Source organism: Haliotis asinina, chromosome 12, assembly GCF_037392515.1.
Source record: "Haliotis asinina isolate JCU_RB_2024 chromosome 12, JCU_Hal_asi_v2, whole genome shotgun sequence".
NCBI classification, from domain to species: Eukaryota; Metazoa; Mollusca; class Gastropoda; order Lepetellida; family Haliotidae; genus Haliotis; species Haliotis asinina.
The window spans coordinates 23,863,362-23,882,174 of NC_090291.1; the positions used below are offsets into that span (position 1 = coordinate 23,863,362).

At 39.2% G+C, this 18,813-nt stretch overlaps 1 protein-coding gene across 2 annotated transcripts in view; it reads right to left on the reverse strand.

The window, feature by feature from the left end:
- LOC137257620 (microtubule-actin cross-linking factor 1, isoforms 6/7-like) overlaps positions 1 to 18,813 on the reverse strand; it is a 229,169-nt gene that overhangs the window by 165,304 nt on the left and 45,052 nt on the right. For both annotated transcript variants that reach the window (XM_067794946.1, XM_067794945.1), the window contains exon 2: positions 10,633 to 10,801. In XM_067794946.1, coding sequence (XP_067651047.1) covers positions 10,633 to 10,801 — 169 coding nt within the window. The remainder of the gene's footprint in view (positions 1 to 10,632; positions 10,802 to 18,813) is intronic.

Consider the following 18,813-nt stretch of genomic DNA (forward strand, 5'->3'; position numbering starts at 1 on the left):
CCGAGACCATGGTTCACACCAGGAAGGCGAAAGTCTTTATTCGTTGGAATCTCAAACTCCCCACAAACACGTTCATAAGCGCATTTATCATAGGGGTTATTCGTCATACTCCACGCTTTATCTTGGGGAAGAGGAGCACTTATTTCCTTCAATATTCGTCTCGTTTGATAATAAATATGAAAAAAAATGACTGCCTTACCCAGTTCGTCTATACCGTAGTCTAGTGTCACACCCGACCCTGTCGTCGCACACCACACAGCAAAGTTGAGTTGGTTCTGCCAAAACTGCATTGGGTTTTGATTCCAGTTTACCACCGCCTGCGCGTTATTAACGGACACGATATAGTTTTCAAAGATATTAATAAAGGTTGTTTTAAACCCCGTACTACCTACCACCACGATTTTCAAGTGTGCTAAGTCCATATTATAATATATAATTTATATATTATAATATGTACATAACACTTCCAGGAATAACGAGCGGTGAGGCCGTTCAGCTGACGCACGCGATCGATAACACGTCAGGCCAACTCGAAGTCGCACTCTGCGATATCACCTACCTACCGCAATGGACTAACATCAACGTCAGCAACAATAAGCTGTTCGTCAGTGGAACTCGCAGCCAGATAACTGACGGCTACTAAAGCGTGTGCTCTCTAAACGACGAGGTCTTCAAACCCCTTGGAGCCGAACTCAAGATGAACGACTCAAACGGTACAGTGGTGTTAATCAACAACGGAAGAAACCCCTTGAGGCTAGGCCGACCATTAGCGAGGATACTCGGTATGTCTCCTGACGAGATAAAACCAACAACAACCGTCACAGGCACGAAGTTACCCGATCTAGTACCGTACCGAGAGCTGTACATTCATCTCGGTCAGGTGAGTACAACGTACAACATTCAAGGAGGTCACCCTTCCACTATACTGAGAGCAGTGCCGGTGAAAACTGAGAAATTCAACGACGGTAGAACCGAGTCGTTTTCACCACGGCAGTATAAGAGATTAATCCAGGGCAACATACCTGAGCTGACAATATCGGTGTTAGATATAAATCATAATCCTGTAAATATAGGATACCTCAGCTTAACGCTTCATGTAAAATGACCAGCGCACAAGGGCCCGGAGTGAAAAAATGCGTCAATATCGGGATCTCCGACCTCGGAGACACGCGCGGTTTCGACGCTCCCGGAGTAGATGGTAAAACGTACGCCTTGCAACTGAAAAACAACATTTACAAACGCGTTGAAGTCACCTCCGGTGGAGCCCTAAGTGATATAGTAGATACCACAAGAGCAAAAATCAACACTAAGTACACCCTTGTCAACACCGGTAATAACTGGATAATATACCCATCGTTCGGGGGTAAACTGTTCGACTTAGACGATGTTGAGAGCACTACCGTCGCCCGAAACAAGCCATATATGCTCGTCTTCACCGAAGATGACAAGTGGGTGTTGTTACCCGATAACGACTGGTTTCTCAATATTAGACTCGGCTCTCCCTACGTGTTCACGGATAACAAAGACAACCACCTAAACAAAGTCGTGAACAATGGAACCCTGCTCGTGGCTTACGTCCCAACTCAGAGACGTAGCGTAGTCGTCAGCCCACTCGGCACTATGGCAGCCCACATGCTATCGAGTAAACCGGCCATACAAAACGTGAAATTGCAGTTGGTGTCTGAATTCGAAGGCGTGGTCAGTATACTGGAGAGTCTACCGGCAAACTCAACACTGATCATCAAAGTCTACCTAGGGGAACCATCGGGGAATGATGTCGAGATCGTGAAGGGGATCAAACTCGGGTGGGGGAAACGACACCAGTATCAAGTTTGCAACGTTTACGTGCGGGTGGGTGTCGGCTCCAACACCAGTCTGCAAGGGGTCAACGTGATCGTGGAAAACAAGATATCACTAACCAATATCTTCCTGCCTGACAACATACACTTCATGGGTATGAAGTTCACCCCTGAACTATTATCAGAAAACCAGCTGGAAATTATATCGTAATAGTATAACAATGACCAGTCATCGTCCCAACACTACGCTTAACGACCTAGGAGATACGGAGGGATTCGATCAGCCTGGTGAGGAAGACGCCTTATATACTGAACATCATTGAAAACGCACCACCTGTAAATTTTGAAATAAGGCAATAGAATCTTTTGGAAATGGAAAATTAATGGTGGGAATTTTGATAATAACACACTAGATCGTAAATAACGCTCTACAGTAAAAAACGGATCGTTCGAACACACCATTGAACACATCACATGAAAACAACAAAATTCATGCACATCACACACGAAGGGCACAAATTGCATGCAGAAAGCATGCTGTTCAGGGGTATAAATGACCTTTGGCACAAAACCGTTCTCATTTTCGCAGTACTTTCGTAAGTAAAGTTTTTTCGCCATGCCAAGATTGTCACCAGAGGAACGAGAACAGGCCTTGGGTATGTTGCAGGTCGGCGCTTCAAGCAGAAACATTGCAAGACGATTTGGGTGTCATCATTCGACCATTCTGAGGCTTGCTAACAGATACCAACAAACAGGAACCAGCAGGGACCGGCAACGCCCAGGTCAGGCACGTGTTACCACCCCTCGTCAAGATCGAGACATTGTACGGCGCCATATTCGGGATCGAACCTTGCCCGCTACCAGAACCGCCAACGCTGTCCAGGGTCGACGTGGTTTGATCAGCGCTTCCACCGTCCGACGCCGTCTCCGTGCGGCAGGGTTACGTTGTCGACGCCCTTACGTTGGACCCATCCTGACTGACAGGCATCGCCGTGAACGCCGACAATGGGCTGAACAGCATCGTGTGTGGTTGTTACGACGCTGGCATGGTGTGGTGTTCTCTGACGAGTCGCGTTTTTACTTGCAAAATGCTGACGGGCGTCTACGGGTATGGCGTCGACGGGGTGAACGTTATCATCAGGATTGTGTTGTGCAAACCGATCGGTGGGGTGGAGGCAGCATTATGGTGTGGGGAGGGATAAGTTATCACCACAGAACCGCTCTGATTGTTTGTCGTGGCAGAGTGAATGCCGTTTACTACCGTGACAACATTCTTCAGAACAACGTCGTTCCCTTCTTTCACCAGCATCAAGATCTGCACACATTTCAACATGACAATGCACGAGCCCACACTGCACGTGTTTCGATACAGTATCTGGCTAACAACAACATTCCTCTACTTCATTGGCCTGCATTGTCACCAGATTTGTCACCCATCGAACACTTGTGGGATTACATCGGCCAACGCCTCGCACGTCGTCCGCAGATCAACAACCTTGGGGAACTCGACAATGCCTTGCAGCAAGAGTGGAATGCAGTGCCTCAGGACTTTATTCAGAGACTTATCCGTTCAATGAGGAGACGTTGCACAGCTTGTGTTGCTGCTAACGGGGGTCATACACGCTACTGACTTTCCATTTTGACCCCATCTTTATTTCATTGTCAGCTGCATTAAATCTTCACTGTTTTGCTTGATTGTTTTTTGCTTCTTTTCTTTATCAAACATTGGTCTACACAAATATGTAAAATTTACATAGATTGCTCACTTCTGCTCTTAGAAATCCACAATTTTAGGGGTGGTGCGTTTTCAATGATGTTCAGTATATATCCTGCACTTCAAAGACAACGTGTACAGACTGGTGTCGTTATCAGATTTAAAAGAGCCCAAATGGCTGATCAACTTAACACTCGCCTCACCTTATATCACAATAGACGCAGATACGGGGTATATCTCTAAGATTAGGAACAACGGTATCTGGGCCGGGGATTTCATTCCGGAGAGGGTATTCATAGCAACTACTAATACCGAAAAAAATAGGTTAAAGACTGCAGTAAAAAATAAATTAGCATTTATCAATTATTCTTTTAACATATATCTTGATATATCCTCCCCTTTCACACTCATCATAGAAGTCTTCTTTAGTAATTTAGACAATGAAAACACCTCAAGAGTACACCAAATTTTACCCGGGGTGTCAATACACTGGTTTGACGAACACAAAGGCCAATATTGTCGTATTGTTATGCAACGGGATACCCACGGTGGTTCTATAAACCGCTTAATAAACCTCAGTGGGGTTTTTATTACAACAGGAAAGTCTATTAGATTATCACCTATTACCCTGAGTAGTAGTCTAGAACTTATAGACTTCAAATTAATTTATAGAATATTAACTGAAACCCAATTAAAATATCTTTCAAAATATATATTATAGATGGGTCTGTACCCAGTCGTAGAGGAAGTAGCGAAGACGCTGGAAACCGTAGATGGGTTCCGCTTGAGGCAGTTATGTGATATGAAACGCCAACTAGAACAAGACCGTGACACGCGGAAAGCACTTTGTAAAAAGTACCATAGAGCTTTCAATATCGTGGACGGGGCTGACACTACCCTTATGGCAACCAGCATGGGACTAGGGGCGGCAGGTGTTGGGTTGTTAGCTACCATCGTGGCTGCACCTATAGTGCTAGGTATTGAAATAACAGCTGGGGTGGCAGGGGTGTTAGGGTTGGCGCTTAAGTTAGTATCACGCAGACTGCATCATAAGGTATTGAAACACGACGAGATCAGGGTTCTGGCCGAAGCAAAGCTCAACACAGTGAGTGAGCGTATTTCCACGGCACTCTCTGACAGTAAGATCTCAGAAGAGGAGTTTCGTTCAATCCTCTCTGAACTCACAAAATATAACGGAATGAAACAAGATATTCGATCCAAGTCTCGTAAGTCTGCTATCAGCGAGGACGAGAAAAAAAAGTACATAGAACAGGGGATACAAAAAGCCCAGCAAGCCTTTATTATGAACACCAAAGATATCATAGGCGGTTCACGTTAAACTGTTTCATCGAGGTAAACGTAACATAGGCCGGGTAAGAGAAGAATTATTGATCGTACCGTACGGCACAGTGTTACCTCCAACACACGTTATGTAGTAGGGGTAATAGTAGCAAGAGCTAAGGGCCCAACCAAAGCCTTATTTAGTAAATAAGGCTTTGTAGAGACTTTTCTTGAAAGTGTTTTAAAACCCCCATTGTATATACTACTTGACTGGTTGGTTCACGCCCGCTTAGCCCCAAACTGGCTGTAACTACATTTCCTGATACCATCCACTATTATCTCAGACCAAGCTAAAGTACTTAAAATTGCCTTTCAACATAGGCTTCATTGTAAATGTCACCATTTTTCACACATACAAAATCACAGTTTAGAATGTTATTTGCTGTGTGTTTTGAAATGTGAAAATCAAATAATAACTGGGGTTACTGAATTTCAAAAATAGCATATTAATAATCACTGATATCAAATTTTCATGTAACCAGTAATGATAATTCTGAAACGTCACAGATGAATCCAGAATCAGTTGGGATGCTTTTGAAAATACACTTACACGAACGCCGAAGTGCGCTTTCCGCCATATTGAATAGTGTTTACAAAATCACACTTCGAGAAGGCCGGTATCGAGACGCCCATTACATCATGTTTACTTCATAGTCTGCTGTGACAAATGCATTATTGAATTCCCCAAACAATCAAATTAAGTGGTCTTTGTCACCAAAACCAAATGTCGAGATAAAATGAAACAAAATATATTTGGAATGAAAACAAATGCTGTGTTCGAAAGACAGCGCTTGTTTGAAATGTAAACAAAGAAAAATTCTGATTTTACACTGCGTAGCATTTTAGGAAATTTTACAGCATACAGCCATGTAATCATTGCTGTAATCATTACAGTGGCTCAATAGGCTTAGAATATTCAGCTGAAGAATATCATAGCAAGAAACAGCAAATTAAAAATAGATACAATGCAATCATGTGATAATTCATAAGAAACTGTGAAACTTTTGGTGCAGCATGACACCATCACTGACGCAAAATCACACAGAACAACAACGGTACTTGTCAGCATTTCTGGCATCTTCCGCCATTTACAATGTAAATGATAAAAACATATAACAATACACAGATAGTCAGAATAATTCTGATTACTTACATCTCACATTTATGTACAAAAGATCCCTGAATCAAGGAAAGAGCCCTCACAAAATCCAGTGTATCCTTGTCAGTGAAACCGCCATTTTGAAAGAAATTGGTCATCGGTAGTGATGTCACATGTCAACATTGTTGCACATATTAGGCAATTTCTTTGAGGTGAAGGTCGGTTGAACAAGAGTAAACACAATAGCCATACCATTCTGATTGCACTTTCAGCATTGTGATGTATATTTTGCATATCGTTCAGATATTTTTTCAGGAAACTGATTTCAGTATCATCCATGTTCACCACTATATCATATGTGGATATAAGGTATGTTTTTTTATTCTTTGAAAGACTTTCTGTGTTTGAATAACATTTATCATGGGAAACTGACTCAGTAAGTGTATTATACCACATTTTAAGCCTCTACACAAGTGTTAGAAGATCACACATAGCCATTACTGCAACATGTGCTTTAGTTAGCTTTGATGTACAATATTCAATACATTGGGATAAATATTGCTGTTTCATTTGAACAGGTTAATAAACAGCAATTTAATTCCAACTTATAAGTAAAACTGATGATATTAATGAAAATGATTTGTACATCTTATGAAATGTAGAGGCAGACATATTTAAAGGATTTGTCTTGTTCATTGCAATGGTTTTTGTCATTTTTATAGACGAAACAATTGTGAAGATTGACTGACCACTTGCGAGTTTGTCAAAAACGTTTCCTGATTCATTATCATTGTTTTAGATAATAAAGTCAATTCAAATTCGATTAAAACATATCTGCTGGCAGAATATACAAAGGAGAATACTAGCGTAAAACTATTTTTGATATATGGAAAAGGGCACCCTAAAGATCACTATATGTATCAAAATGTCTCAAAAAGTTTGTAAAATTGCAATTAAAACGTGAAAAATGACCTCGGATTTCTGCTTATTACGCAAACACCAGACAGTTAATAAGTAGAGGCGGTGTCACGTGCATGACGTCCAATGTGACTATAGCCGGTGGCATCCTCTTTGGTTGTATACCAAATACCAGCTGATTTTACATCATGCAGCAGAAACTTCCAATGAAGATGAAGACAAGAATCCATCGAAACGGAGGCACCAATTTGATTCATTTCAATTTAATTTATCTATTCGGTAGTTTGGCCATGTGACAAAAAGGACAATTGATTGTGATGACATAGTTATAACACGTGACAGGAAGAACATATGTACATCTTCATGAAAAGGAAAAGACATGTTTCATGAAAATAGCGACAGAAGTTATTGTTTGGGTAGTTTATGTACTGAGAACAGACTTTTGAAATAACAGCCTGAAATAAAACCTTACGGTACTAAGTCATAACACCTTGATTCATACATTCTGTAAATTATGTATTGCATTGACTTAGGTTAAAGTTAATTTATTGAGAACACTGTACTAATGAAAGCATTCCTGTATGCAATATGTTCTCAAAGATGAGTACCATGTATTATTTGTATGTGAAAGGTACGCGTTTCTCGGAACAAAATATTTACATAGTATTCTAAAGTCAAGTAATTCCTTAAGATTGTGGATGTACAAAGAGAGTCATGCCAAATCTGGGAATATATATCACGGATTCTTCATGCAAAAGTGCTGTTACACATTTGTATTTTTCCAGCATCTTGCTCTATTGAAACATATGAAACACCAGTTGTGAAAAATATGTGGCGGATATCTGAAACCCATGTATGCTTACCATTTTCATCAAGCTTTTATAGGAATAGATAACACTGGTGAGGAAGGCAGTGTAATTCGATTTTTAATATTTCAAACCAAAACTTTATAATACACCTTTGAGTAGAAACGTGCGTATCTACCACACCAGCCCAACATGGCCTTATTTGACTGGTTTTACATTCAGCTGTGAAGGAAATATGTTTAATAGTCTACAATACAATTTTAACATCTTGACCACTTGATGTCAACATCGGAAATCTCAGGAACAAAGTTCATCAGATTGTGTTTATTTCGTAAGGGGGGCACACGCCCATGATACAACTACCATAGCACAGATATTTGTTGAGTACAGAGAGCTTGAAATGGTGGCTAACAATTATAATAAATGTAATTATACAAGAATAACCTCTTTTACAAGATAAATGCACTAGAAATGTTTATCTAAGAGGGAGATCTTTGAAAAACATTTCTCTTTTCATAAGTTTGTCATATAAACAACTGTCGAATAATCGGTTTTATCGGTTCAGTTATATTGTTAAGGTGCCAAATTGTGATATATAAACTTTATTCATGAAGTACTAATTAATCTGTTAAAACAGATGAATTACATACACAATGGTATTACAGTTCAAACACACAGATGTTTCATTGTACTTTAATATAGTCTGTTGTAGCTAGATGACAGAGGTTATCTTGGGTAGCCAGGATGATCATGTCCGTGTCATCAGTAATAATGAAATTCTCCCCAGCTGTAGTCTCATACAACACACCAGTCAGGTTGATGTCGTCTCTCGTCTTGGGCAGTGCAGGATGGAGTTTGGCATGGCTTTAGAAGAAGGATGATGAGCAAGAATCAATGTTGGATATTCTGGCACCAACTGTTCCGTTTCGTCTGATCAATTACTGTTGTGATAACCTGCCAATATCAATAAGATTATATCTAAAGAAAAACATTGCAGAAGGGTACATAAATAAACTGACGGGCAAAAGAAACATTCCCCTGGTACAATCTGACAGCTTTAAAAAAATGACAAGGACAAAGTGAAATATGAATGTTGTAATTTGTTAATCAATGACACTGGCACATGTTCAGTTAAAAAAATTCAGCTTTAACTGAGACTTTGACTTATTTTGGTCGACATGGGGTCAAAATAGAGATTTCAGATGACAATGTCATCAGTCAGCAGCATTCCTCGGTATGGTATGAAACCATGGGCACGTAATCTTCTTGTTACTGTCTGTCGACTGACTGGGTGACCGAGAGCCTTTGCCCTTGATGACGTCACTGTCACTGACGGTGATCTTCCTGTGCAGTTGTAACCCTTGGAATGCCAGTCCTGAGTGTGTCTGAGGTCTGGCCAGTCTGTCAATAATGCTGACGAAGGTTCCTGATGGTCCCAACAATACAGTGGCACATTCTTGCAGCGTCACTCATAGTGGAGTTAACCTTGGCATTGTTAAATGTTTTTCTGTTGAAGTGCGATCTGCAAGGAACTGTGGGGCGGTTTTATATCGTACATGCACGTGCCTTGTACCCTTACATGCACAAGACATGCATTTTGTTGTTTTTTGTCCAAAGTGGTAAAGAGTTGTGTTTGGGTGCAGTTGTTTGTGGTAATCAAACTCATGTTTGAGGCAATAACAATGGAACAATTTGCATTTGATACTGATTTTATATGTTGAAATTACAATACATTTTGCAACAGAAAGTTGCTTTTGCCTGTCAGTATATAATATAAAAGTAATGAATGATTTACAAACGACAAAAAAAAAGTTCAAATTCAGTCATATATAACAGTTTCTAATGGACTGTCTAAAACATGGCTGTTTCATAATATTTCCAGCAGTGAAATGAAAACACACTCACCTGCAAGCTCTTCTTTGTAAATTGCTGAAACAGAGGTCACTTCTTCCCTGTTTCTTTTCTTTATCTTGCTCACAATTTTGGTAACTTCAACTCTGGTGGTTGTGGTTGTGGTTTGACTTAACTAAGGCAGCGTTCTGTTTCATAGCTGTCGCTCGACAACCCCTGGGATAACGTCTACAGCGCCAATACCCTGTGTCCTTATGCCTGTTCATAATGCTGAACTGAAAGCTGTTGTAGACTACAAATTGTCCACCTTTATGGTTATCAATATCTTTAACTTGTACCTGTGCGTTTGCCATTTAGACTGAAGAGTTTTCATACTATGAACTGGATGATACTGAGTGACCACTAAAGATAGTAAGTGAACACTCACTCAAGGCATCAGGGAAACAGACTATAACTCACAGCATTAATCCTGTGTAGCAACACTGCTCCTTTGGGCTTGGGACTTAGTGGGAATAGGGGAAAATAGATTTTGGGCAAAGCGAAAATAGTGGAAATCGAATTTTGGGCTAGGCGGGAGGACACCTGGTGAGCAGCTTGCAGGTTGGTTTCATAATTAGACCGTTGGCGGGAAGCATTAATTGCTCTGAATCAGAGCCCCTTTAATTCTGGGAGCTGCTACCTATTGCCATGACTCATTGGATGACCACATTGTTTAACTATCCAAGGTCAATATGATATGGGTAGACAGTCTTTTTGAGCAGTTGAAAAGTGGTACAGAAGGGCTGGTAAAATATTTAGTTGTAAATGCCAAAATCCTGCCAGCTTCCAAAAGTATTTATGAATGCACTGCCATTAATTCTCGTTCCTGTTAATTATACTTGTACTGCCTTTTTCATCATAAACCTGAAACTATTCCAAAATTATTCAGTTTGAAAGATCTTAGTAGCCATTAACAAACAATGATAATTTCAAGCTCAATGGAATGAAAGTCAAGTAATTGTTTAAAACAGGGTGTGGTTTGTGGTTAAGATCTGTATTTGTCAATATGTAAAATACAAGATCTGTAAAGCAGAAATTTAGTATGAATGATCCAAGTAGCTTCACCTGTGCTCTCTGTGCTTTTGTCATCTTTTTCTTTTTTCCTTGTCTCTTCTGGCCCTTAGAGGTTGCATCAGGCACTGTCTGTGTTGTATCTGAGATAAGAGTACTTGGTTCTCGATCCATATACTTAATGTCAGCCTGATCAACAGTCTTTGATGAAGAAAACTTCTTTCTGAAAATTGGAGAGAAACAGAAGGTTAGGACAAAAACTCACCTGTGCAAAATCCCACAGAACAAAAAGTATGTAAGATAAGGACAAAATCCCAACAGTGTGCAAATGACTAACAATATATTTTTAATGCACTTTTTCTTGAACATTTCCACCTAACACCACTCAAATGTGTAACCTTCTTGATGTACAAAAATCCATCTAATTCCTTTATTGCTCTTCAGTACTCCATTTTAGAACACTGATTAAAACTGTCATCACCACACATTGAAACAATTTATCGATGCAGCCACTGTTATGAAAGCATGATTATGAACTCACTGGGTTCTTGCTGAAGTGGATAGCAATAACACATAAAAACTGGATCTTTCGTCCTATTGATTGTTTTGGTGTGGGATTTTGTCCCAAGACATTTTGTCTTGTGGCATTTGTCTCACCCCCAGAAACACAGTCATACCTCCTGTTTTGCTTTAAAAATGTAGAAGAAAAATATGTCCTGTTGATAATCCAAATGTCTCAATCTTCATTATGAGCTTCAACAAACTCCAACAAAGAAAACATCATCACCATTCTTTCAAAGAACACATGATCATATCAACAAAGAAGCCATAAGCCAAAACTGAAACAGTAGTATACACAATGACACTACTGCTGCAATACTGCCTATGGCATTATTTGCGGTCCAACTGTCACTGACCATCATTCAATGACCCCCATATTTAACATACATTTGCTCAATTTTTTTATCAGAGGTAATACTGTGTCGCAAGGTATGTGGAGTAATTACTGTTATAAGAATCCCCTGCCTGGTCCATACCTGATATGCGTCTGCCACAGAGGGTATTTATCAATACAGAGGGTATTGTTAAGCGTAGCCGTACCTTGACAATCGAGCTGATATGGAAATGGTGTTGCTAGGCTGGGGTTTACTTCAGTAAGCACACCTGTGTTTTTTCAAATACGAATCTATACTGACAGCAAGGAAACAGTTCAGCATCAGTCTCCTATGAGACTTTTGAATTTGGGTCATCGAACTGAGCGGACATGTTTGTTTTTAGCTCCTGCTCAGCTTACATGGTGACTCAGTTACTTCAAGATCACATGCAACCAAAAAGAAACAATTAGAAACAATTATAAATTATTCATGACATATAATATCCATTGATGGTTGTGAAAAAATATAACCAACATTATAAGCACACAATCGCGAATCAAAAGCACTCTATATCGTACTTGGGCTTACATCTCTTGAAACGGAGCACCCAGAAGACCGGACCTGGTCGGGGAGGTTGGGTGTGCATTCAAGTGTAACGAAGACTTTTCACTGGCTGGTTTATTTGCTGATACCCTGAGTGCTTCTTGTGTGTGAGATGATCTGTTTGAAAGGCACTTTAAAAGTATGGTGAGGTAAGAAAGTAAGAAATTTTTATGGATAACATCTTCTTTCACACAACGTTTCGCTATGGATTCATACACCATTGTCAAACAAGACTGTATTAGAATCCATACCAAAATGTCACATCATATACAATAGAAGATGTTGTTATCCACAAAGAATGTATATAGAGATGTTAGGGTTTTTGATTTGTGATCTATCCAACCAACAAATACTGAAATGGTGAATTACTGCATGGCTGAAAACTGTTGTTCGTCCAAGTACAAAGCAGAACTTGAAACTGAAAATCTGGATTTACTCCAGTTTCAGTCCAATCCACTCATCTGAGAAAAATGGATTTGGTTTGCTTGCAACCCACAGAAAAAATAACACGTCGTGTACAAGTATCACACCTGCCTGTCTGTGTAATGACATAATTAAATAAATCAATGAATTTTGTTTATGGTGTTTATCCTGACAGATGTTAAGTTCAAATTGCATGTGGTCACTGACTGAAGTTGTGTATATTGTCATCAGCAGACAGGCAGACACAGAGTTTTGTCTGTGACAGAGACTGATTATCACAAACAAATGTTTTTTTCCATAGACAAGAATTAAAACATTTCAGTTTTCAAGCTGAGCAATTTTTAACGATGAAATTAGTATTTTCCATGCTACACATTCTTTTTATTACTGTAGACCCATGATGTTTGTAATCACAAGAAACATCTCTTGTTCACCAGCGTCAACTGCAGTGATAATGCTTGCATGCATCACTTGTGTTTTTACAAGTTGCCTTCCCTGCTTCAAGCCACGCAAACCTAATCACTCTGCATGGGCTATTGGCACAGTGCAGAACAGCTGTTAAAACCACTTTTTCCCCCAGTGCTGGGGGAAAATTAGTGAATCAGTTGAACTCCTGATTTTGTGGACCTTTTTAATCGCGTCATTTTTCATCTTTATAAATTGAATTTGCATTTAATATAAGTTAACAACAAAATGAATCAGAATCTGCAAATTTGAGGTTTGCATTGCATGTGACCTTTAACTTAGTCAAAATGAAGACGACACAAAGAAATTATCCTACAGTTCTGGTGAAGAAGATAGCTCTAAAAGATGCCAGGAATGTGAATACCTGAGAGACATGTCATTCTACTCAGGAGCACCTGCCCAAACAGTCAACCTGAATATTGGACTGACTTCATCTCTCTCAGTCACCCCAGTATGTCATCCCCAGAACATATATGTCTAGTCCCCCAGACCAGCAGCCATCTCTTCAAAAGACTAGACAAGATGGACACTAAGCAGAAGTCACAAGAAAAGAATGTGTCGTCAATCAGTCAGTTATGTAACCGAATTGAATTGTAAGAGACAGACATAACTATTCTGAAGACGACAGCAAAGAGCATTGAAGAAGTGTTTGTCTTTCGAGACACAGAGCGCAAGGAAGAGAAGGCTGGTTGTAGATATGATCAAGCAACAGCTGAGTGAAGTAAAAGGTAATCCAGCAGGATGTGGACAGTCAGAAGTATATGAGTTAAAAGAACAGAAAAGAACTGTTAGATGTGCAGTCTCGCTCCATGCGAGATAATCTAATATTCAGGGAAATTGAAGAAAACTCTGAAGAAAACTGTGAAGAGGTTCTTCACGAGTTTATAATAACCAAGCTACAATGCAAGAGAAGAGTATAGGCACTTTTGTTCACTGGACTAGACCCGGGCTTATTCTGGCAAAGTTCACAGAATTCAAACACAGAAAGTCAATCTTGCTACAAACATCTCAAAGTTACTTTGTTTCACATCAATGAACAGTTCTTGAAAGAAATAGAAGAAGGAAGCAACTCTATCTTGTATAGAGAAAGGTAGCAAGGTCAGGTGACACAGTTGAGACTCATAGACAAGTTGTACATTGGAGACAAACTGTATATTCAGGGAGAAACTGAGTCATACTCCAAAAGCACCTCTCTAAGGAGGAAACACAGAGTGGAGGAACTGAACATTTCTACATCGACAGCAACATCATTCACAAGGTATGACAACATAGAGCATATGCAAACCACACCTAATCTCCGCTCCCGACAGCGTGGATGTATAAACCCAGACTTTGTGCAAAAGATATCCTAGAATGACATTTTGTGCCTAACTGAAATGAAAACGTGTGATATTGACATTAACATTCCTTGACATTCAGTATATATAAATAATACAATAAATAAACTACACATCTGGACTTTGTTACAGTTAAGAATAAGAAACGATATAAGAAATCCCCCCTGAACCTGCAAAACAGAAGAAAGACAAGTCAAAAAACATTCAAATATTGTATGATTTGGCAAAGAGAGCAAGTTATACAAGGTCACAAGTCAATTTCACAATACTGATTTCAAATTCAATACAAATGAGAAAAATCTAAGGCAATGGGTCACAAAATAAAATATAGCAAACTCACCAAAGTCTTACTGCGAGAGAGAAACAGTTATGCAGAATGCAACATAGTGAGCGGTCAGGCAGTAGTACATCAGGTGTTGACAGATGCAGAAAGATATTACTCCAGTTAAACTCTGTGTCCGTGTCCCCCTAACACGGCAACTAGCCTTTATATATATATATATATTCTCAGTTATTTCTAGAAATTTCGGGCACACTACTATTGCCAACACTGTAGAAATTTCTTGCAGTCTCCTAAGAGTAACAAATAGAAAACCAAGGGCAGATAATTTCAGGACAGCCTGCTTCCAAAATCTCAAAAATGCTCACCATCTATTATACGAAATGTGATCCATCATATTTATTATTCAAAACACTTAACGTTGTGACCCAATAGTAATTATTTGTTAATTAATAGCAAACTATACAGAAAATACACACTCGTAACAACTTTAGAATGACTTGTTCTAGCAATCAGTCAAACAATTGCTGGGCATGTTAGTATGCTTGATACTTCACATGACATTGCTATGTGGGTGTAAATTATAACAAAATCTACTTCAGACACATTGTGATACATATCTTGCATGTGATCTGGAGATCAGCAGATTTGTCTCACCAGTACATTTCACTGCATTTCAAGATGACATGGTCAAATACTCGAATGTCTCTGATAATGTGTGCAGAACTGGTGACTTTAACGCTCATACTAAAGATTTACAGGATCACGTACAAATTGATGAGCTTTCTTAGATCTATAACAGCGACACTAAACAGCTATTTTAATGTTCAGTCGCTTGTAAATATGAGCATCCCACTTGATCATGCACACACTGACAACTCTGGAAGAAGTTAATAGAGTTGTGTAAGAACACTGGATTATTCATTGCTAATGTTTGTCTTGGTGATGACAAGGACTGTGAGAAGTTAACATGTAGGGATGCCAGTACTGTTGATTACTGTTTTGCTTTTGCTACCATATTGTCCTGCATCAAGACTCTTAACAGTGGGCAAGTTTGATCGAGTGTACTGAGATGTACATTATGGTGTGACATTCTCTTTTAAGTGTAAAGATATGTCTATAGAGGATGACAAGAAGCATCAAGTACATACACCCCATACTAATGTTAACAGGTTTGATATTAAACTTTCAGATGACTTTGTTAATAATATTCATTCATCTGTTTTAAACACTCTGTGTACATACAAGGAAAATGTTAACTATGATCATGTTACATCATGTGTAAATTCTGTTTGTAATGATTTGTCATATATGTTTGTTAGCGCTGGTAAGAATACATCTGGTACCAAAAGTTGTAAAATGCATAAACCTTGGTTTAATAGTAAGTGTAGAGCTTTAAGGCACAATTACCACATTTTAATACATGTGTTTGGATTCAATAAGAATAAATCAAATCACTCAAAAGTTTTGAAAGCTGGTAAAATTTACAATAAAAATTTGAAACCTCATTACATAACTACAAATGTGACTATGCTGAAAAATACATAATTCACAGAATAATGATAAAAAATCTTTCTGCAAAATTTTAAAGTCTTTTGATAATTGCTCTGACAAAATATACTCATGGAAAAATTTAAGGGCACGCATGTATCTTAGGGCAATTAAAAATTTCTGTTTACTAACTTCAACGCCGTGTATTATTTTCGTGAAGAGCAGCTCACTCAAACTCACCATAATGCTTTCCATGCACATGCACTACGTGCTCCTAAAGTTACATGCACTTAGATTAACATGTTACATGCATGTGCACTGTCAAACACAACAGTTAAAAACATTGTTAACATGGCGAGACAGCACTTAACTCTGGCACAGAAATGGGGAGGCAGTTGGCATGGTTAACGGTGGAAACTCATTACGACAGTCTGTTAGCGTGATATCCAGACTTTGGAATCTCTATAGAGTGACTGGTGACGTCAAAATGAGGCATGGTCGGGGATGGAAAAGGAAAACCACCCCACGGGATGACCGGACCCTACGCCATATTGCTCTGCGAGACAGGTTCAAATCCTCCTCCAAAATCAATATGGAATTCAGGCGAAGAACAACCACTGGAAAAAAAGTTCACATTTACGGGCTTGTAAATCTTTTGTAAAGATGATGTTCACAAGACATTTACAATTTTGGAAAGATGATGTTTACAAGACATTTACAATTTGGAAAGATCCACAAGGGGAGATAACTGGTGGGTGATGGTAAAACGGTCCGCAAGGCCTCAAATTCACACCTAATAAATCCCAAAGGCTAATTACAGTTTGACCCCTCGGCATAATTAATGAGGTAATTGGGGCGTGAAATAAGTGGGACAGAGTACTGTTCAGTGGACAGGGGTCACTCTGTTAGGGGTAGGATGCTGATGCTCTTACTACAGTGTTCGGTGGAGTGAAGATGCATGGGTGTTTCTTTCACTATGCACAACCTTTTTAGAAAAGAATTCTGACTCAGAATCCTACTTATTTTGTGTTTGGGAACAGTGAATAACAATAACCATAAACAATATCACCTTGTCACCTCTGATAATATGCTAAATGATAGAGATTGTGTTGTGATAACATAACATATGACAGTATATGTTGCTATGAATCATGTGGTCGATCCAACCTTTACCAATAGTACCAGTGATACAGATGGGATAGATCACCTTTCGAAATATTTCACAATCATACTTGATTTTTGTTGTTTCTGTTGATTCTTCCTTTCTGTGGTCAGCCAAGCAACAATCCACCATAATACCATAAAATCATTGAGGCATAAGCTGAATGAACTGTACCTAACTGAATAATTTTAGGCTTCGTGGGACTACACTTGTTGTACATGGGCTAGTTGCAGTTAACAAAAATTGCTATATTTAACATAACTAAACAAAAACCTTCAGGAATGGAACCCCATGACAGAAATGTCCCCTGGACAAATAACAGGATGGAGGTTGGAATGGGAGGTTAAAGTAACTTGCTGGAAAAGCCCATCCCAACGTTTTCGAGATGATAAATTTCATGTTGGACTGGAGATGCAAATTAATAAACTGAACATGGTGCAACATAGTGCTGGCCAGACACTACTCCCAAAGAAAAAGAAACATCAAGACCTCCAGAGAGAACTGCCCACCCTGGAACATAGGGCATTATTGATATGTTGTATTATTTTGATAGGTTATCTCATGGAACGAAGCTTTCTAAAAGGTCACATAAAAATGGAAAATACAACTTTGCAGAATCTGATACCTTTCGGTATGCAGTTATCGAAACAAATCATAAAAAATGCCAATTCAACCTATAAAGAAAAAAATGCGATGGAAAAAAAACAACCCAAATTCGGGTTTCAAGCAATTCACAAAATCTCCCCCAGCGCTGGGGGAAGAAGTTGTTGCAACAGCTGTGCTGCGCTGCGCCGCGCCCATAACGCATGCGCAGTGAAAAGGTTCGCGGAGCTTGAAACAGTATGCATGCTCGAAGTATGAGGTCGTGAGCAGTAGTCTAATCTTGGTTGTGTACACAAACAAGTAAATAATCTACTTGTTACATAAAAAAACCCATGTTGATTGTAAGAAGCAGCCTCTATCACAGAGAAAGCTTAATGTCTGGTTATTGACACCTATATGTCTGTCTGCCTGTCTGCTAAAGACAACATGCAATACCCAGCTTCAATCATTGACCACATGCCATTTAAACTTAACACCTATCAGGTTATACGCCATAAACAAAATAAATTGATTGATGACTCATGCACCCGAGTCCTGTCTCAGCCACATTATGTAATTAAGCAGGTGTGATACTTGTACATATGACATGTTTTTATGCCTATGGGTTGCAAAGAATCTACATCCGTTTTTCTCAGATGACTGGATCTCACGGAAACTGGTGCAAACGCTTGTCAGTTTCAAGTCCTGCTTTGTACTTGGATGAATGACAGTTTCCAGTAGTTCACCATCTCTACTGAGATGATTTTTGATTGGATCGAATGCAAATTCAGAGATGGATTTACAAAATCCAACATCTCTACATAAATTCTTTATGGATAACAACATAGTGAATATGATTTTGTTTGACAACGGTATATCAATCCCTACTGAAACGACGCACCATATACAATACAAAAAGTTGTTATCCATAAAGAATCTTACTTTCTGGTAACTTGCCATACTTCTAAAATGCCCATCAAACACATCATCTTTCTGAACACACCATGGGCCCCACCT